The sequence below is a fragment of the Myotis daubentonii genome, chromosome 13, assembly GCF_963259705.1.
Source record: "Myotis daubentonii chromosome 13, mMyoDau2.1, whole genome shotgun sequence".
NCBI lineage: Eukaryota > Metazoa > Chordata > Mammalia > Chiroptera > Vespertilionidae > Myotis > Myotis daubentonii.
In genome coordinates this window covers 50,238,274-50,265,790 of record NC_081852.1, presented here as the reverse complement: position 1 = coordinate 50,265,790, position 27,517 = coordinate 50,238,274, and the positions used below count along the sequence as shown (strand labels likewise).

The window sequence follows — 27,517 nt, the reverse complement described above, 5'->3', positions numbered from 1 at the left end:
CAGCCAGAGTTAACAGGCTGGGTTATATCTGCTGGCACCTTCCCCTGTACAAACACCCATAGGCTTTTAGTACTTACAATGGTGCACAAAAATAGATTTTACTATAGTCACTCCTCAACAGTGTACTTATTTTGCATAAACTTTAAGGACGCCTGAGTCAGGCCCACGCTGAGGTTCTGCAGAGACCAGGCTCTGACATATGAGCCCGGTGTCTACCTGCCCCAGGTCCCTAACACAATTGGGAGCATCTGGGAGTCTCATTCTGGTCTGAAGCTGTCCCTGTTGAGTCACTGCCTCATTTGTTTTCCCATTTTTCTCTGAGCCACGTTACAGGAACTGATAGGTTCACACACCTTTCCTTCCTCAGGCTAATCTTGGCTTCACTGAGGCCATTTGATGTATTTGTTTTTCTATCACAGAGTCAGTGTTGCCCTTGGAGAATCCCCATATGGGTTTCCTTTGGCTTTTGTGCCTTTCTCTGGCATTTCTTTTGAGCTAGTATTCTCAGTTCTGTATCTATATTAGGGCATGTGACTGAATGGCGTTCAGGCTTAAGAATTGTATATGATAGTTTAGGTATTTGCCAGCCTAGGTCCTGTTTCAGGAATGATGACTTGTGAATTATTAGCTTAAAGCTACTCAGTTATACACAAGATTTTCCCAGCTGCTCATTCCGAATACCATGTTCTCTATCTCCTCTATGGCTTGAGCATAATAAGTGCTTCACCGGGGGGGGGGGGGGGGAGGCGGGGGGGGGGACATAAGAATGGTGTATGGAGGGAGCATTTGAGATCTTGCTTCCTGGCAATTGTCAGCAGCTTGGCTCAGTTAAACTCTTATAAAAATTCTCAAAAAAGAAAAAGAACGTTGTGTAGACCTCCTGACAGCCCATCCTTCTACTTGTAAACAGAAGTGTTGTCAGGGGGGAAACAGGTAGCGCCAGGAATAGAGACTAACAAGAAAAGAAGAAAGGGATGCCCTGCCTTTGCCATCACCTTCCGCTCACTCTGAAAGGGATCTCAAGTACCATTCAATCAAAGAAGCTCAACAAGGGCTGAGCTGCATGGGTAGCGTTAAACCACAGATCATCCTAAACCCTTTCTTTCTCTCTAGCTGAGGGGCTTTAAGCATCTTACTTAGCCCGTCTGTGACCCTATTCTTCTGGAATATCAAATAGGAATGGCACCTGTCCTCACTGTCTCCCAGGATTCCTAACAGCCAAATGAGGTAATACATAAGAAGGCACTTTGGTGAACAAACATTAGAGATGCACCATATCCAATTTTTCTTCAGCGAAAAAGAACCCTCTGTGGGCCCTGTATTAGCCACTGAGGATACGGTCATGAAGGACACACCTCGGCCCTTAGAAGTTTACACGAACTGCCCTCATCTTACCTAGCAGCTCGTTTTCCTAGACCAGTGAGCATGGATCCTGGAACTTTTGTTTGTGCTTATGTACCAGTCGCCAACAATGGGTTCAGATCTTCCTGCCTGACTTTATTAATGCACCCTTAGCACTGGGCATCTGAAAACGTCCTGGGAAAACTTTAGCATCCCACCAAAATAAAATAAGGACAGTGTCAGCTTGTCCTGGACTATATGTTCATCTTCAGAATTCCATCCCACGAAAAACTAATGTTGAAGAATCTGAACCGAAGGGCCCCAACCCTTGGTGCATCCAAGCATCAGTTATAGACCTTCTCAGACCACAGCAGGGCCTGGCATCTTCCCCAGAGGTCCTGACCAGGAGGTGGGTCTGGGATGGTAGCTGGACATCAGCGTTTTTCCTTTAATTTTTGTAAGAGAGGCTGATATCAAAGGTTGAGATTCCCTGATTTCAAAACTAATAAACCATGGGAGTTAATTTTGCCAGGAAGGTGCATATAATTTCCTGTTGCAACTCATATTTCAGTGCACCATCATCTGCCCTGAGCTCCCTTAATTGGATTCCCAGAAATCGCCTCTTTCTAATTTAGCCTCTGTACTGTAGCCAGAGTGATATTTTTGAATTAAAAAATATCATGACATTATCCCCCAAGCCCCTGCTTAAAACACTTGAATGGCTTCCCAGCTCTTAGGAAAAAGATCAAAATCAGAAACTTGACCCATAAGTCCTAACATGTTACTTTCTCCCCTCCAGTCTCATTTCATAACATGGTCCTATTGTGTCTGTATCTCCAGCCTCCTCCAACGATGCCACCCACTCCTGCCACGGGGCCCTTGCATGTCCATTTCCTCTGTCCTCATTGCCTGGACGCCTTGCCTCCATCACATTCACTCACGCCCTTGTTTGATTCGTATATTCCTTTGCTTTAAGCTTCCTCAGCTCAAATATCACTTCTTCTGGGAAAGAAGCTTTCTCTACGTTCTTAATCAGATCAGGTCTTCAGTATGCCACCTCTCGCTATTGTATAGGTTTATAACGTTAGGCCCTCTCCTTCATATGACCCCCTACAATGTCTTTATGTTTACTTTTGAGATTATTTATTTAAAGGCCATTTGTCTCACTAGTAGTCTGTATGCTCATGAAACCCCGGACCGAATCTGTTTGGTTTGTTTGGTCATATCTATTGTTCTCATGTAGGGCAAGACACAAGATAAACACTCAATAAATATCTGTCAGTTGTGTGGTTAGATGGATGGTTGTTTGGATAGTTGGATGGTTGGTTGGTTGGGTGGGTGGGTGGGTGAGTGGGTGGATGGATGGATGGGCAGACAGTCATTTAAAGCCAGGCCAGCTTGCCTAATCAAATGGTGACCTAGGACTTTGGCACCATTTCTTAATCTCAAAAACCTTAGCCCTGCCCTAACTGGTTTGGCATAGTGGATTGAGCATCGGTCTGCGGACTAAAGGGTTCCAGGTTCGATTCCGGTCAGGGGCATGTACCTTGGTTGCAGGCACATCCCCGGTGGGGGGTGTGCAGGAGGCAGCTGATCAATGTTTCTCTCTGATGTTTCTAACTCTCTACCCCTCTCCCTTCTTCTCTGTAAAAAAATCAATAATATGTATATATATATATATATATATATATATATATATATATATATATATATATATATATATATATATATATATAAAACACCTTAGGCCTGTTTCTTAATCTCTGAAAGGAGTTAGCATCCCTGCCTCAGATTATAATTACAGCCCAAGGAATTCAGAAGCTGATGTGATGTCAGGTGAGCCCAGAGTCCTGGAGTTAAAATGGTATTGGGCTTACAGAGCCCTTAAGAGCCCCTGAAGGCAAAGGCATGTGATCCATGGAACAACACTTGAGTGGGCAAAGCGACAACAGCTTCCGTCAACTGTCAGACTAGACCCCTTGAGGCTCTTGCATCCTAGTGTGGAGTACGAAGCCCAGAGGCCTGTGCCCACATCAGGAGGCCCAGATCTCACAAATGCTGATGCCCTGAAGTCTACTCTGTCCCCACAAAGAATCATCTCTCTCTCTCCCTCTCTCCTTCCTCCCCTCTATGTCTTCACTCCCTCCCATCCTCCCTCCCTTCCTCCCCTCTCTCTCAGAAACTGTATTGCTTGTTTTATTACATGGGTAACTCTAACTATCCCTGCTATCTCCCTGTCCCAAATAATGTGAGTAGATTTAAAGGTGGGCTCTTCTAGGGTTGGCTGGCAGCGACTCTGTTGAAAATTCAGAAAACATGGGAGTGAAAACTGACCAGAAAAAAGAATGAGAAATAGATCAGTCCACGTTGGTTGTCCAAATGAAGGACAAGTCAGCAAGAATGGTTGACATTTATATTTATTAGTGATGGGAATCCAAGTCATTGAACAATGTCTAGGCTTGTAGATATTTGTTCTGCAGTTGGGAATGGAGTTTCTTTCCCACCCTAGGGAAGAATACTTGCCCATGTCCTTACTGAGAGCTGTGGTGTGTCCCCCTCACAATGCCTGGCCTGGCATAGATCAGAAGAGCAGGTCCCATAGATTCATAGGATTTGAACTGCTTTTCCTTTTGCTGTGATTTAATCTTTTAAATGTCAGCATTTTCAACTTGGCCTTTTCAAAATATGATACCATATGAACCTCACTTAATCGAAAATACATTTCTAGTTCAAAGGGTCTCTCTTCCCCATGAAAATGGGAAAAGCTAACAAAACAAACAAATAAAAGTGTATTAAAGTATAGACCTTATGTTTTCCTGCCCACCTGCAGAAAATTTAGCACCCTGTGATTGTAAATAAGCATTAAAAGGGCATTGCAGGTCTTCTACAGTTGCATTGTTTTTATCGTCATTTGTTTCAGTATATAATTTTACACATCACTAATTACTCCCATTTCTATTATAAAAGTGGGTTGAGTTAAGACAGGAAGGTATTATGCCCATCTCATAGACCAAAGGAGGTAGAATGACAGACAGGAAATCATCTCGCTTGTGAAAGCCATGCTAAGATTGAAGCCTGGAGGAGCTGTCAATTCTTTAGCCACAGATAATGAATGAAATGCAACCCAGAGAGATGGGTTCAAATCTCAAGACTGGTGCTAACTAGAGTTGTTAACTTTGAGCAAGTGATTAAACCTTTCTTGACTGTAGTTTCTTCATCTGTAAGCTAGCTGAACAAAGCCTGCTTTTCTCTCCAGACTAAGATTCTGTGAAGAATGAGATCATTTTGATAGTAAACAATGCTGCAGTATAAAAAAATTAACCATCATTATCTTAAATAATAATAGATCTGCACTATCCGGTTTGGCTCAGTGGTCAAATTGTTGGCCCTTGGACCAAAGGGTTTTGGGTTGGATTCCCAATCAAGGGCATGTGTCTTGGTTGCAGGCTCTATCCCTGGCCCTTGTTGGGACCTCATTCAGGAGGCAATCAATTGGTGTGTCTCTCTCACATCAATGTGTGTGTGTGTGTGTGTTCTCTCTCTCTCTCTCTCTCTCTCTCTCTCTCTCTCTCTCTCTCTCTCTTTCTCTCTCTCTTTGAAAACACCTGAATGTCTCTCTCTCTCCCCCCCCCCTTCCACTCTCTCTAAACATCAATGGAAAAAATAGCCTCAGGTGAATAATAATAATAATAATAACAAGGCTGAGCCTAATGTCATATCAGGTTTAAGGCAAGGTGTCTCCTATCCTTTTCCCAGCATGGTCAGGGAACCAGAAATAAAGCAGGGGACTCAGGGATCCAAGCACATGGGAAGTGTTCTGTGACAGTGTCAGGTAGGCGGCATATTTAAAACTGTGCACACTTTTTTTATTCACATGGATGGTAAGCCTATAGGCCAGTGATGGCGAACCTTTTGAGCTCGGCGTGTCAGCATTTTGAAAAACCCTAACTTAACTCTGGTGCTGTGTCACATATAGAAATTTTTTGATATTTGCAACCATAGTAAAACAAAGACTTATATTTTTGATATTTATTTTATATATTTAAATGCCATTTAACAAAGAAAAATCAACCAAAAAAATGAGTTCATGCTATAGGCAAAGCCTCCAGAGGAATTGGCTATCAAATTGGAGTTGATGATCAGACACTTAAGTTTTCAAACCTGGAAACTTTTGGGCCACAATGGGTTCTTAAACTGGACCGGAGGGCTGGAACAAAAGCATGGATGGAGTGTTTGTGTGAACTAATATAAATTCAAAGTAAACATCATTACATAAAAGGGTACGGTCTTTTTTTTTAGTTTTATTCATTTCAAACGGGCCGGATCCGGCCCGCGGGCCGTAGTTTGCCCACAGCTGCACTAGGCTATTGCAGATTGTCACAGGGATTCTGTCACCCACAGACATATCCTCCCAGCTCCTGGAGGGAGCCAGGGTTGCCATTGTTCCCGAGCCAGCAACCAGGACAAGCCCCAGCCCCCAAGCTAAGCACCCTCGTACAGACTCCATTTCTTCTGATGTTGGGCTGTTTTTTAGGGCGACGTTCAGAGGACGTTCATCCAAGTGGACTTCGGTGATGGCATCGCAGTGTCGTATGTCAACCTCAGCTCCATGGAAGACGGGATCAAACACGTTTATCACAATGTGGGAATTTTCCGAGTGACCGTGCGGGTGGACAACAGTCTCGGGTCTGACAGCGCCGTCCTGTACTTACATGTAACTTGTATGTTATTACTGTTGTTGATTTATGACATCATTTAAATATTGTGCCCTTTTAAAATGTGATCTAAAATTTCATACCTAGAGGAAGCTTACTAGTTAGTTACATTGTAGCAGGAGGGGAAAGGAGAATAAGAGAGCCAAGTGGGGAGGAGGTAAGAAGGAAATCAGGGAGTGGAATCTGAATAATCTTGGACTCGGCTTTGCTTCAGATTTTTTCATTGCCCTTACTGGGTCTCATTGAGGTACCTGAGCACCCGAAATACAATCCCTATGTCTGGGGGTTTGGCTTGAGAAACTTGCTAAGCTATTTGATTGAATATGGTTGTTGCTTTTTGTCAGAAATGTTTGAAAACACATGCATGGCTCAATCTAATGCATTGATAATTAGCATCAGTAAAGGAATTTCTCCCCATTTGATTATTCTTCTCCTACATTATATCTCACTATTAATATTCTTTTAGAGTTTTGCTCTCTTTTAAATATTTTTTTGTTTTGTGCTTTTCATCACCACTTATCCCCCCTATTCCCTTGTCCACCTCCACCCACAACCCCCCCCTACAATTACCACACTGTTGTCCATGAGTTCTCTCTCTCTTTTATTTAATATTTTGCTCCTTTTTAAAAAGTGCGTTCCCTGGTCTGGGGATGATTTGTTGTTAGGGAGAAGGTGGTATAGAGGGAAAGAGTGTAAACAATGATAAGGAAAGTACACTAGGAAACAGCTCCAAGAAACGTTAATGCTCTTGCCCATTGCGGGATCTAAGGGTGCGCTAAGTCTGATGAGTCCATGACAGCTCCTCAGTCGTGTTGAGTAATAACGGTGCCATGAATGCCTTTTATAGTAGGTTTGTCAATGTCCCCGCAGAGGTAAAGGACTTGTTTAAGTTCCTAGAGAAAGAGTTTACTTTAAAATGACTGTAGCTCTTTTATATGAATGGCCTTGTTCAAGTGAATTCCAAGTTGTAGGCCAAGAGTATTAAGGCCAGGCAATATCCCATGCCTCTCACCTGCCCTTTGCCCATTGAACCAAACTGAGTGCAGAATGTACTGACTGAAGTGTTTTAAGCTGCTGTGGTCCAGGGGAGGACACACTGTTTAGGGTCCCCAGAAGATCGCTGGGCTCCTGAAGAATCCTGGTCTATCAGTGACTCTCCTTCTGTCTCTCTGGAACCTCATGACAGAGGAACTTCGAAGAGACACTCCACCTTCTTTCGGTTTAAACAAAGTTTTGCAAGGTTCCCAGGTTGCCAACTCCACCTCCCTCTTTTCATTTAAAAATGTTTAATTCTTAGGGTGCGCCAGGCTTTGTGCTAGTCAGGCTCTTTATGTGTGCAAGCTCAGTCCTCAAAGCAACCCTGTGAAGCAGGCACTATTGGAAACCCTACTTTCAAAGGACAGTGGGGTCCCAAGAGTTTAAAAAATCTATTTGAATTTGTAGACCTACCATGCCGCAGAGCCGGATTTCAGACTCGGGCCTACCCGCCTCAAATCCCAGCTCTTGATCGTGAAGGTTATTGTCACTGCCAACAGCAGCTCGGGGTTAGAGGAACTAAGTCTCCATCAGCCTTTCTCCTCCTTCCACGTGTTTGCAGATTGTCCTGAAGGAGCATGCGTATTGAAGTTAGGAGCAGTGCATTGCTAGTCAGTGACGTAGGTTCAAGACCCACTTCAGGGCTCCCTTCCTGCTGACTGCCGTTCCTCAGCTGTCTGCTCAGACTTTCTGCAGTTGCCTCTGACCAACAAATAATCTCAAGTGATGATATCATAGGAATGATCATAAAATTTTAAAAAATGCAACGCAAGCATTGGTTGTTAAGATAACTTGCAACCAAGTGACAACACATTTGCTGAAGATGCTTGTCTTCCTAGCCACCTATCACTGTCCACAGTTCCGTAAGGGGGGTTTTTGTTAGAAAGCTATTCTCCTTAACAATTACAGTAGCTTTATTCCACATCCCATATATGGATGAAACAGCTACTGTACTCTAACCACGTGTAAATACTGATATAAAATTCAGCAGTAGCTTTGTGTCTCCTGGTCTCTGACAGAGTCATCCACAGCTCTTTCTCCCTTTGCCCCGTGGATTCTTTCTCCCCATAGAAATGGTATAAATGCTCATATCCCTGAGGGGTCCCTCCAGGCCCCAGCCCTCTCCCAGGTTTATTAAATCCTGGCAGGGAAACAGCGCAGAGCTGGCCTCTGCTAAAGACCCAAAGTTGCTGAAGCCACAAGTGCTCAGCGAAATGAGCTCCTGTTCACTTGCATTTTATTTGGTCTCATTAGCCTAGTTGAGCCACTAAATGATCTGACCTTAACCTTGGTGGAAGGTGATCTGTAATGGAAAGTTTTGTTTTCTGGTTTTAATTTTGTTAAACTCACTTTGGATTAAGAGGTTGGGTTAGCATGCCTCATACAATGGAACCCCTTTCTAAACCCGGCCTTGGGGACAAAAATTAACTCTTTTGCACTAACTGTATTAAAGAGGGTTATTTTACAACTTTCACTAATTCACATCCATCCAAAACCCACATCAGGAGTGTTTTCAGCATGTTCTTGAGCGCCTCTCTCCTGAACGCCACAGGGTGTGTTACTCTTCTCCCCACCTCTCTACCCTGATACCCTGGCAGGCAGCACGGGCCTTTCAAGTGGAGGAAACACGGATCGGAGATGTTCTGTGACTTTGACCTCTTTAATGATAATAGGAAATCAAAACAAGACCATCATTGACTCGTATTCCTAAAATCTCAAACTGGCAATTTTCAGTGTCACAGTGCCAGGGTTGGGTAGGGGTGGGCATTTAGAAGAAAAAAAAATACAAAAACTGAGCCTGAACTGAGTGGGAGGTGCAGTGGCTGAACTCCTGGCTCCTGAACTCCTGGCCCAGTCACTCCTTTCCTCTGAGCAGTTTGTTTCTGGAAGGTTCTGTGGAGCCTCATCTGTTGCGCCCTGTCCACTAGCAAAGCTTGAGTGTCAGTGATCACAGAGGAACATATACACTTGGACTTAGTCGCAGTGGTTCTCAACTTGTGGGTCGCGACCCCTTTGAGGGTCGAACAACCCTTTCACAGGGGTTGCCTAAGACCATCGGAAAACACACATATAATTACATATTGTTTTTGTGATTCACCACTATGCTTTAATTATGTTCAATTTGTAACAGTGAAATTGGGGGTCACCACAACATGAAGAACTGTATTAAAGGGTCGCGGCATTAGGAAGGTTGAGAACCACTGACTTAATGGGTTCACAGCAGCAACTCGGCTCTGCCTGCCAGGCCTACCCTCTGCCCTCTCACCCAACTCCCTTCCCTCAGCCTTGGACTCTGCCTCCCTCCACCTGGGGACTCTCCCCCCATTGCCCATCTAGAACACACACACACACATACACCCACGTTCCAGATCAGAAAGGTGATTTGATTTCAAATCAGAGGCTTTTCAGTAGGGGTTTGCAAAGGCCATGAGAAACTAAGGGAAACTAAGGTTGCTAGGCATGGGGGTGGGTGGGCTGGGTAATCAGTTGAAGCCTTAAATGCCTGAACCCCTTGGGGAGAGTATTCACTGTGCTCTGCTTATTTACAATCTAATGAGACCCCTCCCCTGAGGTGCAGCCAGGGTTGCCTTGGATGGGACAGAGCATTTAGAGGACATGCAGGGTTCTGCTCAGAACTCTGCCCTAGCTCAGCCAGTCTTGCAGAGGAAAAAAATAATCACAGAAAAATGCAAATTTGCAGAATGGAAGGTAAAAGAAATGAAGTGGATTTCCTAGTCCTTCCCACACCTCTCTCTTCAGCTGGTGCCTTACAAAGGTGCCCTTGCAGGTGCCCCTCTGCCCCATCTTAGTGATCCTGTGTAGCTTTGCCACTTTTCCCCAGAGCATGATATTGGCCAGCAAATGCCATACTTGGATTTTGTAAGGTGTGGTTTAATGAGTCACCTGCCCAGAAATTACATGACAAAAATGTCGTGTCCCAGGCCCCATCCCAGACCCAGTGAATTAGAACTCCCACAAGTGTGGCAGCATAACCTGCTTTGAACATGTTAAGATGATCCTTATGCTTGCTGAAGTTCAAGGATCAAGGTTCTCATCTTTATACTTTTATGCTTTTGTTTCTTCTGGTGGATTTTGAAACATTTCAGACAAACAGAAATATGATGCATACACAATATTTAATTTGGCAGTCAGAGGAGATCTCCAGAACACACACACACATTCTCTCTCTCTCTCTCTCTCTCTCTCTCTCTCTCTCTCTCTCTCTCTCTCTCACACACACACACACACACACACACACACACACACACACACACACACACGATGTCCAGTCTCAGACGTCAGCTGTTCCATGCAGCACAGGAGGACTAAACAAGAAAAAAGAGCAGGGAAACCTCATTCACACAATTCTGCAGTCCCCTCTGCCACCCTGCCAGGAAGATTCATATGGAGTGATGCACTGCCACCTGCCGTTCCTTTCTGGTATTGCAGGCACCTCTGTGATGGAGAGGCTTCAGCCAGCTTGTTCAGCTCCTGTCTCAGTGCAGCAAGCCCTCTGGGGCCTCCAAGGGCTGGAGGTTCACTTCCGTCCATCCATTAGGGCAGACTGCACTCTATGTGCATAAAAGAGATGTTAGAGAGTAGGCTTTGGGGCAGCAGGAAGTAGGTGTAGTATATTAGACACCTAAAAAGTAAATGAATACAAGAGGATGTGGGAATTTGAAAGATAAATAGCACACATTCGTATGAGCATGGAACGTGTAAATATTGCAGCAATGAGTTCATGCGAGCACACACATGCACACCTGAGGCTGCACAAGGCCGACATGCTGAGTGTCCTGAATGCCTCTCAGATCGCAGGGGCTTCCAGTCCCCTCCATTTGCACTGCAGCCCATCCTTGCTATTCCTCACACATGGAGGGCAGGCGCTCTCCCCAGCGTCTGTGCACTTGCTCCTTCCTCACCCCAGATCATCACAAATAGACACCTGGTGCCCTCCTGTATTTTATGCAGGTCACTGCTCAAATGTCGTTTCTTCTTCTGAGATCGTTTCCTTGACCAGCCTGCCAAAGACAGCACTCTCTCACTGACCCCATGCCTGCCCCCCTCATTAACACGTAACGTCCATCTAGTACCAGGTGTCCCAGCACCAAGAACAATGCCCAACACATGGTAGCACTCAAAAACTATTAAAATGGACGAATGAGCATATTTTAGTAACAAGATTCAGTTTTGTCACTAACAGGACACACAGACATCATCCCTCCTGTGTGTTCTGACTTTAAAATGTGGTTAAAAGTCCTATATGACAGAGACCAAGAAAATTAACCCCTTTAGAATGGAACTAACCGAGCTGGTGTAGTACTTGCATTCCAGCGGATTCATTTAACTCAGATCTGTCTGAGGCAGGGGTCCTCAAACTATGGCCCGCGGGCCACATGAAAATACAAATATTGTATTTTTTCCTGTTTTGGGTTTTTTTTTATTATTTCAAAATAAGAGATGTGCAGTGTGCATAGGAATTTGTTCATAGTTTTTTTTTAAACTATGGTCCGGCCCTCCAACGGTCTGAGGGACAGTGAACTGGCCCCCTGTTTAAAAAGTTTGAGGACCCCTGGTCTGAGGAGTCAGGACAAGAGGGGACCCTGGAACTGAATCTAAAAATCTGACAGGTGCCATAAGAAAGGTGTAAAAGCTAAGGCCCTGGGGTGGAACACGGCATGGCCTTCCAGAGCCAACAGGGGACTAGCAGGAGCCATGCAAAGTCTGAGGGCATGTGTCAAGTTCTTTTTCCAGTGCCTGGATCATAGTTAAATCGTCAGTAACTAGTGACTCTTCCTAGCTCTTTTGTTAAAATGGGAGAGTTTTATCGAGCAATTTCAGCTGGCAGAGCATGGGCCCTGAAATCGAGCTGCTTTAGTTCACAACCTGGAATCAAGGAAGGTCACCTTTCTCTGTTGGTCTCTAGATGGGGATGATGGCAGTGCCTGCTCCGTGAGGTTGTTGTGAGGATGAAAGGGAAATAAAAAACCATTAGCAGAATGTGTGGTGCACAGCTGTCCCTCAGTAGTGCTTCCTTTGGTCACCTCATTGAACTATTCTGACTTATGACCAACGAATTTTTATCGTATGGCTTCTAAGCGAGAAAATCAATTCTATTCTGTATGCTGGTCACAAAGCCTCACCTCAAATTCTGTAAAGAGAGAGAAGCATGGACAAAAGCAGAGACAGGAAATTATATCATTTGTTACCCAGAGAATGTTCGAGTATCTGCTATGTCTTGGAAACTGTCCTAGCCTTATCTTTAAAGGTAAACGCACAGGGCTCTTATACTCCCAAAGTTGGCAGCCTGTGTTCCCTGTCCCACAAATGTTAAATCAATATGTGTTAGGTATCATTGTTATTATAATTAGGTAATGGGGGTTTTAATTTGAGCAAGTGAATAGCATAATCCACATGGCTTTCTAGGAAAATCTCTCTGAGAACAATTTGGAGGGTGAGAAGGTACCTCACCATCACCATGCTTTGTATGCATATGTAACGTAGATACATGCAAGAATGAAGCTACACAAACACACGCATATAGTTCAAGGCCTACAAGGCTGACATGCTACGTGTCCTGAATACCTCTTAGATCTCATTGGCTTCCACTCCTTCCCTCCATCTCTGCATTGCAGCTGTTCAGGCTTTCTTACTATTCCTCCAACATGGAGAGCCACCTCTCCCTCAAGGTCCATGTGCTTGCTCCACCCTCACCCTGGAGCATACATTGTATTCTAGGTGCTGAGACACCTGGCATTGGGTGCCGCTTATGTGTTATTGAGGGAGGCAGGCATTGAACATGTAGGGCAACAGGTGGATCAGGTAGGGATAGGTTAGGGGCAGGAAGTCAGTGAGAAAGTGGTAATGGTCCAGGTAGAGGTAGGGGGGGGATAGTTAGTGCATGAATCAGGGCAGGATTGGGGTAGGTGAGAAGAGCTCTAGTAGAGACATATTTCTGAAACCAAATAAATGGTGGCCTAAATGGATGTGGGAGGTAAGAAATAAGCAATCTAGATTGACTTTCTACTTCTGGGTTGCTCCCCTGGATAAACACTGGTTTTATTCGACAGATGGAGAATATAGAATGGGGAGAATCATGTGTTTCTCAGAACCCTTTGGCTGCTAATTGAGTCTGGAGCCCATAGCATGTGGTCATCAGTTGAAGGTCAGGGTATGGGTGATATGACTCAGTGGAAGAGCATGTGGAGGGAGAAAAGGCCAGAGACGGTATACCAGGAAACACATGTAAAGGTCAAGCAGAAGAGGCGGTGATTGAGCAGGGGGAAAGGCCTGAGGCACCCCCTTCTTCTGCACCTTGTGGAATAATGGTGGAGGTGATAGATTTCTGTCATTTTCAACCTCAGAGGAAATCACATTTTTCCTGGGAACAGCGACTCAAAGGGAAGGTCAGGGTCCTAGGAAAGGTCTGAGTGGTTCTTTAGGAGGAGGATATTGGTATCTTTGTGGATTTGTTCATCTAATTAAGATTTCTGGTCTAAGGGGCCTCCATGGATAGCATCATCCCTTGTTTAGTTTAGCACATCCTGAGGAGTGAGAACCAGAGAGCTCTCTGCCCACTCAGGCATGCCTTTGTCCTGGACAAGCTTACCTCAACACCAAACACAGTTTACTCCATGGCTACCTAACCAGGTGCTTTACAGACAAGCCTACACACACACACATACACACTCACACAATCACACACACACACACACACACACACACATTTACATGCACACAGATCTTTAAAATCCAGTAAATAATAAAGAATAATTATCCTCCTTCTCTCACCACGCAACATGGAGTCTATGAGATTTTTCACAATCCTGGTTTATCACCAAGCATATAACCTCTTGGAAAGACTCTCTGTTTCCCTGTGAAACCTCCTATTATGCCTTTTCGCCTTAAGACTTCATAAATTATTTGTTAATTTTTAAACTTTTACATATAAACAACTCAGACATTTTAGGCCTGGAAGAAAGTCGGTAAATGGAAAATGTTGAGATGTAGTTATTCACAATATATCCTTTTCTCCAAGGTAGCAAAAACTCCAGAGCACTTTCCTCAGGAAAATGACTGCTGTGTTCTGGAGGCATTAGAATGAGTCATGCGTATTCTCTCCAGAGCAGAGAGGTTGCAGCAGAGAAAGCTCTTCCCTCTCCATCCCTCCTCTCTCCTCTTGTGCCTCAGGTCCCCTGGAGCATGTGCACCTGGCCCTGCCCTTTGTCACCACGAAGAACAAAGAGGTCAATGCAACCGCCGTGCTGTGGCCCAGCCAAGTGGGCACCCTCACCTACGTGTGGTGGTACGGGAACAACACGGAGGTGGGTCATGCTGGAAACAACACGCATGGGAGCTGGTGGCAGCTCAACTCCAACTGGCTGAAGCAGAAAGGGAATGAGATGGCTTGTGGAACTCAAGAGTCTGGGGGCGGGGGTTCCTAGCCTCGGGGCCAGCAGGCCCTTAGAGCATCAATGTGTGTGTTCTCTTTGTCTCTCTGTCTCTGTTTCTCTGCCTGTCTCTGTTTCTTTCTCTCACCATGCCATCCCCTACTTCTTGCCTCTGCCTTCCTCTGTGTAACTGCCCTTCTCTAGTTGGACAATCCTTTGCAGTGACCCTTTGCAGAAGCCCAAGCTTACACCCTCACAGCTCAGCAGAGAAAACAAACTCTTTCTCCAAAGTTCTAACACAAATCGTGGGATGGACTATGATTGGCCAGGCCTTGGTCACAGCGCTGGGGTGGAAAGAGGTGTGGAAGTCAGCCTCCTGAGAACCACATGAACCAAGACAAGGGAGGGAATGGTTCCCAAAAGGAAAAGAGGTGAATGGATATGGGCCAGGCAAAAGCAACAGATGCCCATTTGCTGGGGCTGACCAGCAGACCCTGAGCTATGGATGAATGATTACTCTGACACAACATTTGCTGTGAAAGAGAGGGCTAAGGGACTGCCTGGCTAAAGGAACCAGGTAGCCTCAATCGCCTGCCTCGTTAGGCTTTTATTGTAACAGCAGTTTGAGATAAAGTTTATCTTTTAGATACAATCGATAAGATAAGTAATCTTGGGAGGGTACATGTGTTTGCAGTGTCCTTTAAGCATGGACACCCAAGATTAAGCATAAGGATTCCAGTAAACACCCGGGGGTCTGCAAGTGCACAGACTTGTTTAGAAAGGTCAAAGAAAAATTAGGGATGCCACCTTCAGCACTCCCCTAAGTTGGAATTCTGATCAATAGGGCAGGCTGTCTTCAGCACTCTTCCCTTTTCTCAGAATGTCCTCCTTACAAACTTTCCAACCAAGTCCCCTGTGCTCCCCAACACCCATTACCACCCAGCTCCCCAGATGGCCTCCTCACCCTGCATCAGACATGCCAACTTCTTTAGTCAGCTTTACCTTTCTGTTTTCCCAAAACATCCCCTGTGATCAAAAGTCAGCAGCCATTTTTAAACCAGTAGAGACCGTCACCTAATTTACTCTGAGTCCTTCATTTGGCAGATGAACAAAAGTGAGGAAGAGGTGGGCAGAGTGGCCTGCTCCAATCCCATTCAGCTGCTTCATGCAGGGATCAGCTCCAAGGCCTTCTGATGCCTACATGGACTTTTATTCTCCTTATACCTGGACGTGTGCTCTGTTTCAGTTTTGAACTCACTCCATTCTCATAAATTAAAATAAGGCCCCAGAGTGTCCGCCAGCATAGGGCACAGGACGGACTGCCCTGGACTGGAAGCCTCATCTTCTGCCAGCAGAGTCCCTGTCTCTTGATGACTTAACTGTTCTGACGCAATGCATTTTATTTTAATGCAAATATTGTTCTACCCCAGAGCTGAACTTTGGCTTTAACTCTAGACAATTTTGCACAGGCCAACGATGAACACTCCCCTCTAGCCCTGCTACAAGCCTGACAGTGGAAGGAATCTCTCATCTCTACAATTAACATTAACTCAGCTGAAAAGAAGCCCATTTTTTATTATTTCTGAAACTATACATGTAAATTCATCCCAAACTGAGAGGACATGACCCACAGGGAGAGAGTAGAAATCTATGTTATTGAAAGCTAGTCTTGGAAGGTGAAAGTCCTAAACAATGTTATTCTCCGTCTCCTATTATTTACCTTTTAGCAGAAAACCACATTTTCAATAGATCATGTTGAGCAACCTTCTTATGCTGGCTTTCATCTTCCCTCTGCCATCCAGGGAATTAAATGACTTTTGATTTTAAAATTAATTAAGAAAAGACAGGAAAGAAATGATTGTGGGGAGTGAGTTGAGGGAGGTCATGGGCTAATTATCTTTTCCTTCAGGAGCCCGGCATCCAATTGTAGCACAGGCACTGGTCCAAGTCATTGTCTTTATTTATTTATTTGTTTGAGTCCTCAAACCACCATCCAATTAGTCCTTTTTTCCATGGAAGCTGCTTCCATAAAATGCTGATAGGCCTCTCAGAGGAAGCCCAGCCATGCCAGGCCACTCCTGTTAACTACTGTGGTTTTGGTGTTCACGGTTGCTGTGTTTCATTGCAATTTATTATGACTAGTATACCCTGGAGATAAACAACAGGCAGTTTGTAGATTTTCAGTGACTGCTGCTTAAATCGGGGTTCGTATGGCCCTCTCTTTTGGTCTGATCTGAATGTTTCCTTGAATGAAAGGATCTGCTTAATATGAGTAGATTATCCACAAAGACACATGTATCCCATCAACAAGCACAATATATCAATCTTCCCAGCCCTCAGTATGGTACCAGGAGAGAAGTGTCAAATTCAGAAGACATGGGCAGGGCTACTTGGGGCCATAGCTCTATAGCCCCTTTCTGCTCTGGACTTGAGATGATGGGGAGGTATGGATGGACTCAGATGTCACCAAAAAGAGCCTCCACTGATTTAAGATGCTTGCTGATGGCTGTCTCATCTGTAACTGAAGAGCTTTGGCTTCGCTAGTGTTGCTCAGTGTTTGAGAATCCACCTATGAAACATGAGGTCAAGGTTTGATTCCCTGGTTGCGGCCTTGATCCCCAGTAGAGGGTGTACAGGAGGCAACAGATCAGTCATTCTCTCTCATCATTGATGTTTCTCTCTCTCACCCTCCCTTCGTCTCTGAAATCAATAATATATATAGCTTTGCCCTTACTCCATGCTTTTGTTTATTCTAGCCCTTGATCACCTTGGAAGGCAGCATATCATTCAAGTTTACCTCCGAAGGGATGAACACCATCACAGTGCAGGTCTCAGCTGGGAATGCCATTCTGCAAGACACCAAGACCATTGCAGTGTATGGTGAGTACTCTGTCTTCATTGATTCACTGCTGCCCCCATGCTCAGAGGTTACTTGGTACCAGAGTGCCAGAGGCCATCCGGCTTATGACCTCTAACCAGAGCACAGAGGACAGTGGTTGAGAAAGAGCTGAGTCAGGTCTGGTCTCCTCTTTTAGGGAAGAGACACCAGCAAAATAGTAGTCACAAGACCCCAGAGGGGTTATTGTTTTGTTTTGTTTTTCTCTCCACGTGTCTCTGGTGCACATAGAGTGTCCATTCGCTCACTCACCTTAGGTAAGGTGAGCTTCATTATGTGTAAGGCTCTTCCATTCCATTTGGCATCTTGGTGTTGTTTGAATAGCTAAAACCGATTATAAAAGAAAATGGTTAATATTGAGGCTTTCTACAAAAGTCAACGTTAAGGAATCTACCAATATCTAAATACTCTGAAAATATTTTACACAAATCTGTATCATAAAAATGATGCTAGATTAAAAGAGACGGAAGGGTCATAACAGGCAGATGTCATATACTGGATATTGATTTGAACATGTCACTGTAATTTTGTAATCCATTGGGAAGTTGAATATGGTCAGATTATTAGATGGAATGAACATGTACTGAACTGGAAAGGTGGAATTATTAATTGAAAATGAGGATTGAAAAAACAGTTTATACAAATTGAGCTCATTTGGGAAATTTTTTTCTGCATAGAAGGATATTCAGATGGATGCACTGTTATTAGTGGATAACAAAAATGTGAACTTTTTTTGTTGATATGGAAGTGGTACATATGCAGTATGGAAAATTAAAATTAAAAAAAGAATTTTAAAGAAGATAGGGACAGTAAATGCTGTGCAGAGAGAGAGTGTACAAAAGGGAGGGAGAAAGGAAGGAGAGAGAATAGATGATAGATAGATGGATAGATGGATGGATGGATAGATAGATAGATAGATAGATAGATAGATATATAGATAGATAGATAGACAGACAAACCAGCTGGTGGTTCAGATAATATCAATTGTCCCAGTTCCAGAATTAATTGATTCTGATGCAGGTTTTTTTTCTCATTTCTCATATTGCCAACTTGACCTTCAAATTCAGAGAGTAATTTGTAAGCAACTTGGAACATGTCTGAGAAGGATATTCCCTGCATAGCTGGGTGTTAGATTTCATAATGTCCCCTCCCTTTTCCCCCAACCCCCCACCCCTGCCAAGAAATTGATAAGCCCAATAGTAAGTGCAAGTAGACCAGGGCTGCGATTTTCCTCACAAGGTCCCATCAGTGAGGCAATGGCCCAGCCAGAGTTCAATCAGGAGGAAAATTTGGCTTCTCTTTACTTCTTTACCCATTTCTATGCCCTGGGTTGCATTGAATCCTCATAACAACCCCAGTGTAGGATAGGTGATATTATTGTTATTGGTGGGGAGCTCTCTGCATCCCCATCTGTTGCTGGTGAATGTGTGGTTCTTGCCATGTCACAAGAGAGGAATTTTCTGAGACTCGCACAGGAGATTGAGTGGCTTTTTAGTTGTGTGAAATTACATCCATGATTTCCCAAGATCCCATTTTCCTTCATCCAGTCAAGGAAGAAGTCCAGCTGTGTCTTTAGCAGCACTAGGATTACAACCATTGCTCAAGGTTCTGTTCCATATTTGCATAGCCCAGGCTAACTTGGACTGTAGCTTGTGTTCCCAGCTGCAGTCTATCAGCCCATTGCCACATGGCTATGAAGGGAACATGGGTAAATGCAAAGAAGCAGGAGCCAAGCCAGAGGAACAAGAGAGCCAAAAGAGAGTGAAGTATTCCATTGTTTGGGGGATTATGTATCCCCCAATTTTCCCAGGCTTTCAGTGGCCCCACCTCCTCTAGCCAATTATTTTTGCTCCCAGGTTAGACCAATAGGCACCTTCCCTATGTCACCCCAACTTTATTGCTCATGCATCCATTCCCCCTTTGTCCACTCCCTTCCCCCAGTGATCTGGAGGAAGTGGACCCATGGTTCTCTGGGGAGGGTAAAGTTGCAGCTTCCTGGTAAAGCTGCCCAGATGGCAATGCTTCGCTCCCTTTTGTGTTCTTCCTATTCATAAGAACTAGCTAATTACGATGGTATAATTATTACTCTTATTTTTTGCAGAGGGGTAAATAACTTGCCCCGCCTAGTAAGTGGTGGAACTGGGCTTCCAACACAGAACATCCATACCAAGGACTCATGCTTCTGAGATTTCCTGACTGCGCTGGCCCTCATGTCTTTTCCATCTGATGCTCTTTTTCCTCTCTCATCTTCCTGGATGGCACAGGTGTCACTAGGTCACTGACCCATTCTTCCCACAGATGTCCACTTGGTTAAGAGTATCAAATATTTTCTTACTAGAACAACAGAGAGAACTTTAAATCTATGTATTCTCTAGGCTTACAAGGTCCAACTAGTCATTTTGCAGATAGGAAATTGTGGCCCAGAAATGGGAAATTACTGACTTAACATTATTCTGCTGTTCAGTGACAGATCCAATAATGATGGTAGTGCTAATAATTAACATTGATGGAACCATTACCAGCATCTGTTCTAAGCACTTGATATATATGATCTATTTTATTGAACAGAGTTGAGAAAGACTTATGAGGAATATGCTATAATTATCCTTGTTTTACAAATGAGAAAATATGAGGTAAGTATAGTAAACAGAGTCTAAGACTCTGAATTCAGAGGGAGCATTTATAACCACTTTCCACCACTTTGCTACTTAGTTGTTCCTCTTCCTAAAACTCCTTAAGAGGCATAATCCGAAAGAGAGTCACCCCTTCAGATGGGTTATCTTCATTGAAAAAGGTGAAGTGGTTTCCCCTCCTCTAACCAAGTCCCTGAACCATCACACTTTTTAAAAGTTGTCTTTAGTCAGATGAGTTGTCCAGAGTTGCATATGAATGACTAGAAAATTGTAATGACACTTTTGACATATTAAAGGCAAATTGCAGCACATGGAGTTAGGCAAGATTTAATTCAACCTAAACAAAAGGCAGGGAGATGTTTAAACTCTGGGATGAGCTAGTGGAAAAGTACTAGAGGACTTTGGGGGATTATCAATGTAATTAGGACATCAGTGTTTGCTAATTGGTGCTTAGAAAGTGAGGCTCCTGTCCCACCCTCAGTGGTAGGGGGCTAATTTTCTTGATGATGGCATTGCAAAGGCATGGCTCCCTGGTCCTTGAGAAAGCTATTCATGGCTTATAGAAGATTTATATCTCAAAGGGGCAGAGAAAGAATTTGCAATCCCAAGTTTGCCAAAGTAAATGCTCTTAGAAAAGAGAGGTCAGGGACCTATACTCAGGAAGGAACCTGTCTGGAATGTAGTCAAGTTGAGGGAACATTAAGGCCACCGTGGTCACACTGAAGGAGGCATCGTATTTGGGAAGTAGAGGAAAGATTATCCACCTAAAGACACGTAATAGACCAGAGGAAAGAAAATCTCCTTTTTATTATTGCCTTTAATGTGCTTCAGGGCACAGGTTTACTCTTTTAATACAATAAAGAATATATGAATATGTAGAATTTCTCTCTCAGAAGCTACTATATATGTGTGTGTGTGTGTGTGTGTGTGTGTATGTCTGTATATTTGGATGTGTGTGGATGTGGATGTGCATATGTATTATTGATGTTTACCCTTCTCAGTCCTCCCACATGCATCCCCTATTTGTTGAATGAACTTAAGTATAACATTGCTCAGCCATCCCCCTCTACCCCGCCCCACTGTTTAACATGCTAAGTAATTTCAGAGGGAGCTTCATCATTTGTGTCCTTTTATTAAGATAAACATCTTCCCTTTTAGATGAAGTTTCTACAGTTTGATAAGAGGTTCTGGGGAAGTGAAAATGACATAAACATATCTTTAAAGTGAAAAGTTAGGACTCAGTGGGTGATTTTCTAGCACTGCCATTGACCAGGCTACTAATTAGTATGCATTTCACTGCTCTCCATCAGAACAGACATGGTGGGATTCACATTGGTAACCAGTGACTCATAAAATAGTCAAACTCTGAAAATAGACATCTCTGGACTGCCGCTAATGCACACCTTACCGTGCAGGAGTCATCAAAACTTGGGTCCCAGGAGTCCTAGCATTGTTAGGAAATGCAAGTGGGTGTTTATGTTTCCTGAATGTGTACGCAGCATTGCCCTTGTTGCTGAACCCCCAAATACAAGGAACCGCTTAAGTCAAGAAATGTTAAATAGTAAATGTAGAAATTACAGAGAGCCTGCACTTTAATTCATGCATTTATTTATTCAACAAAAAAATTTAATCATTAAATGACTTATAGATAGGAATCGAAAAGCCATGAACAGGAAACTATTTCATAGAGCCAGGAATACAATACCCCTTTCCTCATTCCGTTTATATTCCAGTGGGAAACAGACAATAAAAACAAAATAATTTAAGCAGCGAGAAATATGAAAAAGACAAGCAGGGTCATATAATGGAAGGTGTTTGAGTTGGTGAAAGGGAGGATACCAAAGTGGCTGGTGGGAGGGGGTTCTCCCAGGAGAGCCTGAAAGGTAAGAAAGTTGAGAATGCTATAGTCTAGGGCAGTGATGGCGAACCTATGACACGTGTGTCAGAGGTGACACGCAAACTCATTTTTTTGGTTGATTTTTCTTTGTTAAATGGCATTTAAATATATAAAATAAATATCAAAAATGTAAGTCTTTGTTTTACTATGGTTGCAAATATCAAAAAATTTCTATATGTGACACGGCACCAGAGTTAAGTTAGGGTTTTTCAAAATGCTGACACTCCGAGCTCAAAAGGTTCGCCATCACTGGTCTAGGGACCTGAAAGCATGGTGCTAATGTGGGCAGATTGAGGAACCCAGGGAAGGACAGGAGCCTGGAGTGGGGACCCTGCAGGACATGAGGCAGCAGAGAAAGTCACTATTGGGTTGTGTGGGATGAGGGGCTGTGGTAAGAATCTATTAAATTGTATTCCACATGCTAAGCGGAGCCATGTGCCAAATGCTGAGCTGAGTTAAGGTTCTGGGCTATGCTCTGAAATGCAGCACCATGCTACACCTTCCATGTGCAGATGCCCACCAGTGACTAAGACAGGAAGTCCAGGGCAGATCCATTCCTGGGGCACAGGGGACCCCTCTGGCTGACTGTGGCTGGAAGACTCTCCCACAGTCTTTCTGAACCTCCCACAAACTGCAGAGCCTGTCTGTGATCACAGTCAGGGGTGCTCAAGCTCCTGTGGCTTTTTCTCCAACTCTCTCCTCATAAAATTCTCGCTTCTGTCATCCCACCTACTTCCTGGAGGAGTGGGACTAACTCAGGGACCAGGGAGACAACTAAGAAAATCCTTGAACTGAGGAGCTTTAAATTCCATTACATAAAACTTTCATGCAAACGCCAAATAGCAACAGAATGTAATAGAATCAGGGGCATGGAAAGGGAGCAGACTGACAATTCTCGGGGGGACGGAGTGTGGGGGGTGAGGGAAGAGATTGGACAAAGATCTTACACCTATGGACGAGGACAGTGGCGAGGGGTGGGGGAGGGCCTGGGGTGTGGTGGGAAGCAGATGGAGGGGAGCTATGGGGGGGAAAAGAGGAACATCTGTAATAATCTGAACAATAAAGATAAAAAATAACAACAGAATGACTATAATAATAATTATAAGTATGCAATCATGTAATAATAATGAAAGTGTGTGCAAAATGCAGTTGTGCCATAAAAAAGAAAATTAAAACAAGATGGGAGAGGGCACTCATTTAGTAAATGCTCTAAGTTTGCATGGAAGATGGGAAACATGGGCATTCTAGGCAAGGGATAGTGTGTGCAAAGGCCCAGGGTCATGAACTTGAGGTGCATTCAGGGTGCTCCAGGTCATTTCATGTCAGGAGTACAGAGTCTGGAACTGAGGGACAATGGACAAAGGCTTCGGAGCTGAGCAGGGACCAGGGCCTAGGGCTTTGTTCTGGAAAAAGAAGAGCGGGGAGATAACAGGGATGGGATATTGAATTTGCCTTCTAGCCGGGTCTTTCCGGTGAGTGTGGAGGAAATGGACCCTCCATTAGGGCTTTGCACACAATGCAAAGTATACAGACTTCTTGAGAGAACTACTTGACTTACAGTGATCACCCTACTCTTGTGTTCCCAGAGGAATTTCGATCTCTTCGCTTGTCCTTTTCTCCAAACCTGGACGACTACAACCCGGACATCCCTGAGTGGAGGAGGGACATAAGCAGAGTCATCAAAAAGTCCCTGGTGGAAGTGAGTGCACACGGTTCTCTCTTGCCCAGGCTGAGAAGGGACTGTCCCTGAAGAGCTTCACGGTGAGGGAATCCTTATGCAAAGAAACGACAGGAGAGACCTGGAGCCCCTGGGAGATCTGTCTGATATCTGCAGAGCTGAGCTCCGTGATTGCAGATGCATAATAGATGCTTCCGGGGGGTGAAGCGGTAAACAAATATGTGGCCATTAACTCTACTTAGAGAAGAGTGTGGGAGTTTGTGACACAGTCATATCGCAGAGTTCATGATGAGCCATTAGTACATATAAAATCAGCTTCTGGTTTTACGTGTCTTAATGCTGAGAGACACAGTGTGAATCCAATTAGGAAGAGCAGCCCTGGGTTCCAGCTCCACAGACGGTGAGCATAACGGCACAGTGAGCACTCAGAACATGATGGTTAGTCATCCTTCTAGGACCAGGTCTTTTAAAGGCATTTGTTGCCTGCAACAGCCCTGACAGGAAGGTATTATTTGTCCTCATTTTGCAGATTGAGCAACTGAGGTTCAGAGGGGTTAACTTGCCTAATGCCTCAAAGCGAATAAGTGATGAAGGTAGAACGTTGAATTGAAGGCTCTGAGTCCAGTGTCTGGGTTGCTACCTGTGAAACACAGCTCCTGGGGTTGCTGGGAAAATAACCAGGTGACGCGATGTGTCCCTCTCCAAGCAAATGTCACTGGCATTTCGAGAAGACACCTTCTTTTAGACACACTGCCCTGTGCGTACTCCACTTTCATGAATGATCAGAGCAGGGATGTCTGCTTATGGAGCTGCTTGGAATTATTGCACACACCCAGAAAATCAGAGCTGAGAGACTTTTTCCTAGGGTATATTCTTAGCCGCAAAGGAAAGTCAATGTAGGTGTACCTTTTTGTACATTCTCTCCTGCACCCAATACATGATAGTAAATGCCACAAAGAGATATGGGCTAAAGGCATTCAGATAACCTTGTTCAGAAAACTGATCTTGCATCCACCCTTTTGGCAAACAGCTGGCCTGTCCCATATTCATACTATTATTTTTGTTGGTATTTACTTAGCACTTACAATATTCCAAAACTCTTCTCAGTGCCATTGCAATTTTAACACATTTCATCACTAAAAAACTAGCTTAGGATGTGGATGGTATGATTATTCCCATTTTACAGACAAGGAAACTGAACTTAGAGAAATAACTTGTCCAAGATAACAGTTAAAATTCAGGTTCTGGATTCAGACCATCAAGGTTTGAGTCTTGATTTCATACTTTCATAACCACTCCACTCTGCTTCCATCCTTTGTCTTATTATATGGAGAAACAGGGGTAAGTGGAACATTGTGCTGTGGAAGGGGTATCTTCAAACACGTCTGGGTACATGCCTTTCTCAACCTTTGTCTTCAGGACTCAGCATCCATGGCATTATGGGTGGCTAAACACTATGGCCACCAGAGGGTGCAGCTGCTAGACCACAGGACCCACTGGAATAAGCCCTTCTGCCCTGTTTGGCTCTGGTGTGATAACTGGTTTCTCTCCTCTGCTGTCCAAGAGAGATGACTGATGCCTGCCATTCAATGAACTCACTGCCCTCCTCCTTCAGTCTGCAGCGTTCTAGGGATCCATGTCCCTATAGATCTCCCAGGCAGCTGTTCAGTGTCCCCACATGATTTATCAACCAGGCATTAGCTCAGCAGTCACCAGTTTTTCAGGCTGATTTCTCTTCATATTTATTGTCTGGGGACCAGATGCCCTGGGCCTCCACCTTTCCACCAGCTGTCTAGTGGGCTAGAAATGACTGCGCAAGAATATTTCTAGGCTGACGTATAGCATAATCAGCCCAATGCAAAGTAAACAGGCTCAACATCCCTCAGGACAGGCTGTGATGGATAGAGGCAATTTTGAAAACTCCCTGGTTCCCCAGTCCCAAGAGGCAGCTGACCCAGCCCCTGGTGCCTAGCGCCCCACCCTGTCTTTGGCCATTTTCTTAAGTCCTGAAGTATTACATTGCCAAGTTTACCGTAATAAACCCAACAAGAGGTACAACTTGCGGTCAACGTATTTGTTCTTTTCTTGTTCATTACATGACAGAATTAAGGCAGGGGAGGGGTAAGAGATCAACCAAAGGACTTGTATACATGCATGTAAGCATAATCAATGGACACAGACAGTAGAAGGGTGAGGGCATGTGCTGGGGGGCAGGAGCAGGTGGGAAGAGGTCAATGGGGGATAAAGGAGACATATGCGATACTTTCAACAATCACCTTTTTCTCATCAAATGGGGTTTTTCTGTTGACATTTCACCATGGGATCTTTCACCAAAAGCCTTCATTATGCATTTTTTAGTATGATAAGGATGGTTTAGACAATCTTGAGTTAAAAATCTAGTAGGGGCATAGAACAGCATAATATTGGCTGTGATAGGAACTGCTGTGTGATCATTGTCAGGAAAGGGGAGGTAGTAGAGCACTGGTGACGAACAGAGGCTTCATGGTCAGACCAAAGTCCCAGACTAATCATCACCATTCACTACCTATGTGGCCTTGAGCCATTGTTTCCCCTTCCTCCATCTGCCATCTGTCCTGTGACAGAAATAGAGATGCATTGCCCAGATCCCCATTCGGGAAAAGACTGTTGTCTTAACTGCTAGGAGTGCTGTGGGTAGAGGCTTCACCTGCCTTGCTCCAGGTCATGCCAGTGCTCACATCCAGTGACTGATGCAGTTAGAGAAGGGCCTGGCTTAACCTCACACACACCTGAAGCACCATCCTCACTCCCTGTAAGGCCACCCGAGGCTGCCATGGGCCTTCATCACAGCTCAACTTCTCCCTCTGCTCATTCTTGCTTCCTTCCCTTCACTCCCATAGCTGTTGATCCCAAGAGCACCCTTAATAAACACCCCAAATACTAAACTCAAGTCAGCTTCCTGAATACCCCAACCTGTGATATGTCTTTACCAACAAAGAGGGGCATAATGAGAATTGTATCAAAGAGTTGTCATGGAAGGCTGCATTACAAAATATTAAGTTGCTTAGCACAATGCTAGGCACATGGGAAGGACCCAATAAGTGGGAGGTCTTACAACTTTGAAAAAGTTATAAATCAAGGTGGAGTTCAGAAACAAACAAACAAAAAAGTCACCTAATTTGGAAATCTTGAAAAATATATAGAAGCAAGCAGACTTTAAAAGAAAACTCATGAAGGAGAGTAGGGTTTCAGCAGCCAATGTAGAGAAAAGACATTCTCAGGAAGCTGGAACATGCAGAAACATTTTCAGGAAAAGGCTGTAATTCTGAGAAATTGTATATGATTCCATTTGGCTGGAGCATAAGATGACTGTGTGAGTTGTGGTTAATTTCATTTGGAAAGGAAGAGGAGGACCATATTGGAGACGACTTTGAATGTATATTCAATCCAGTTGGTAGTGGGAATTACTGCAGTGATTTAGACAGGCAAACACAGTCTGAGTTGGACTGAAGGAAACTAAATCTGAAAGTAGTAGCCAAGCTCCTGGAAATGGGGAGATTATTGTAAAACTTGAGGGGAGAGAGTATGTAAATGCTGAATTGGGATATTAGCAGCGGGTATTTAAACAGGAGGGAACCAATAGGATCATTGCTGTGGAGGTTGACTTGTCAAGATCTCTCAGACTGAAAGATAATACATGGAGGGGAGTATAATGTCAAAGCGAATGGAAGGCTTCGAGCCAGGGTGTCTGGGAAAGGACCACCCTGAGTCATCCACATGTAGAATTGATACTTTATGGCTGAAAATGAGAAGGTCCTTTTTTGACATGAATGTCGGAAGTCCTAGTGAAACAATGGTGTTCTAACTGACCAAGGAAGATTATGGCTGGGATTGGAGCTATCGATCGATTCTAGGACCATCTGGAGAGTGGACTCAAGAAACGCTGGGATAT

At 44.2% G+C, this 27,517-nt stretch overlaps 1 protein-coding gene across 4 annotated transcripts in view; it reads left to right on the top strand.

Moving 5' to 3' along the window:
* SORCS1 (sortilin related VPS10 domain containing receptor 1) overlaps nt 1–27,517 on the top strand; it is a 463,918-nt gene that overhangs the window by 403,532 nt on the left and 32,869 nt on the right. For all 4 annotated transcript variants that reach the window (XM_059661339.1, XM_059661340.1, XM_059661338.1 and 1 more), the window contains exons 19-22: nt 5,876–6,062; nt 14,283–14,416; nt 17,239–17,362; nt 23,495–23,607. In XM_059661339.1, coding sequence (XP_059517322.1) covers nt 5,876–6,062; nt 14,283–14,416; nt 17,239–17,362; nt 23,495–23,607 — 558 coding nt within the window. The remainder of the gene's footprint in view (nt 1–5,875; nt 6,063–14,282; nt 14,417–17,238; nt 17,363–23,494; nt 23,608–27,517) is intronic.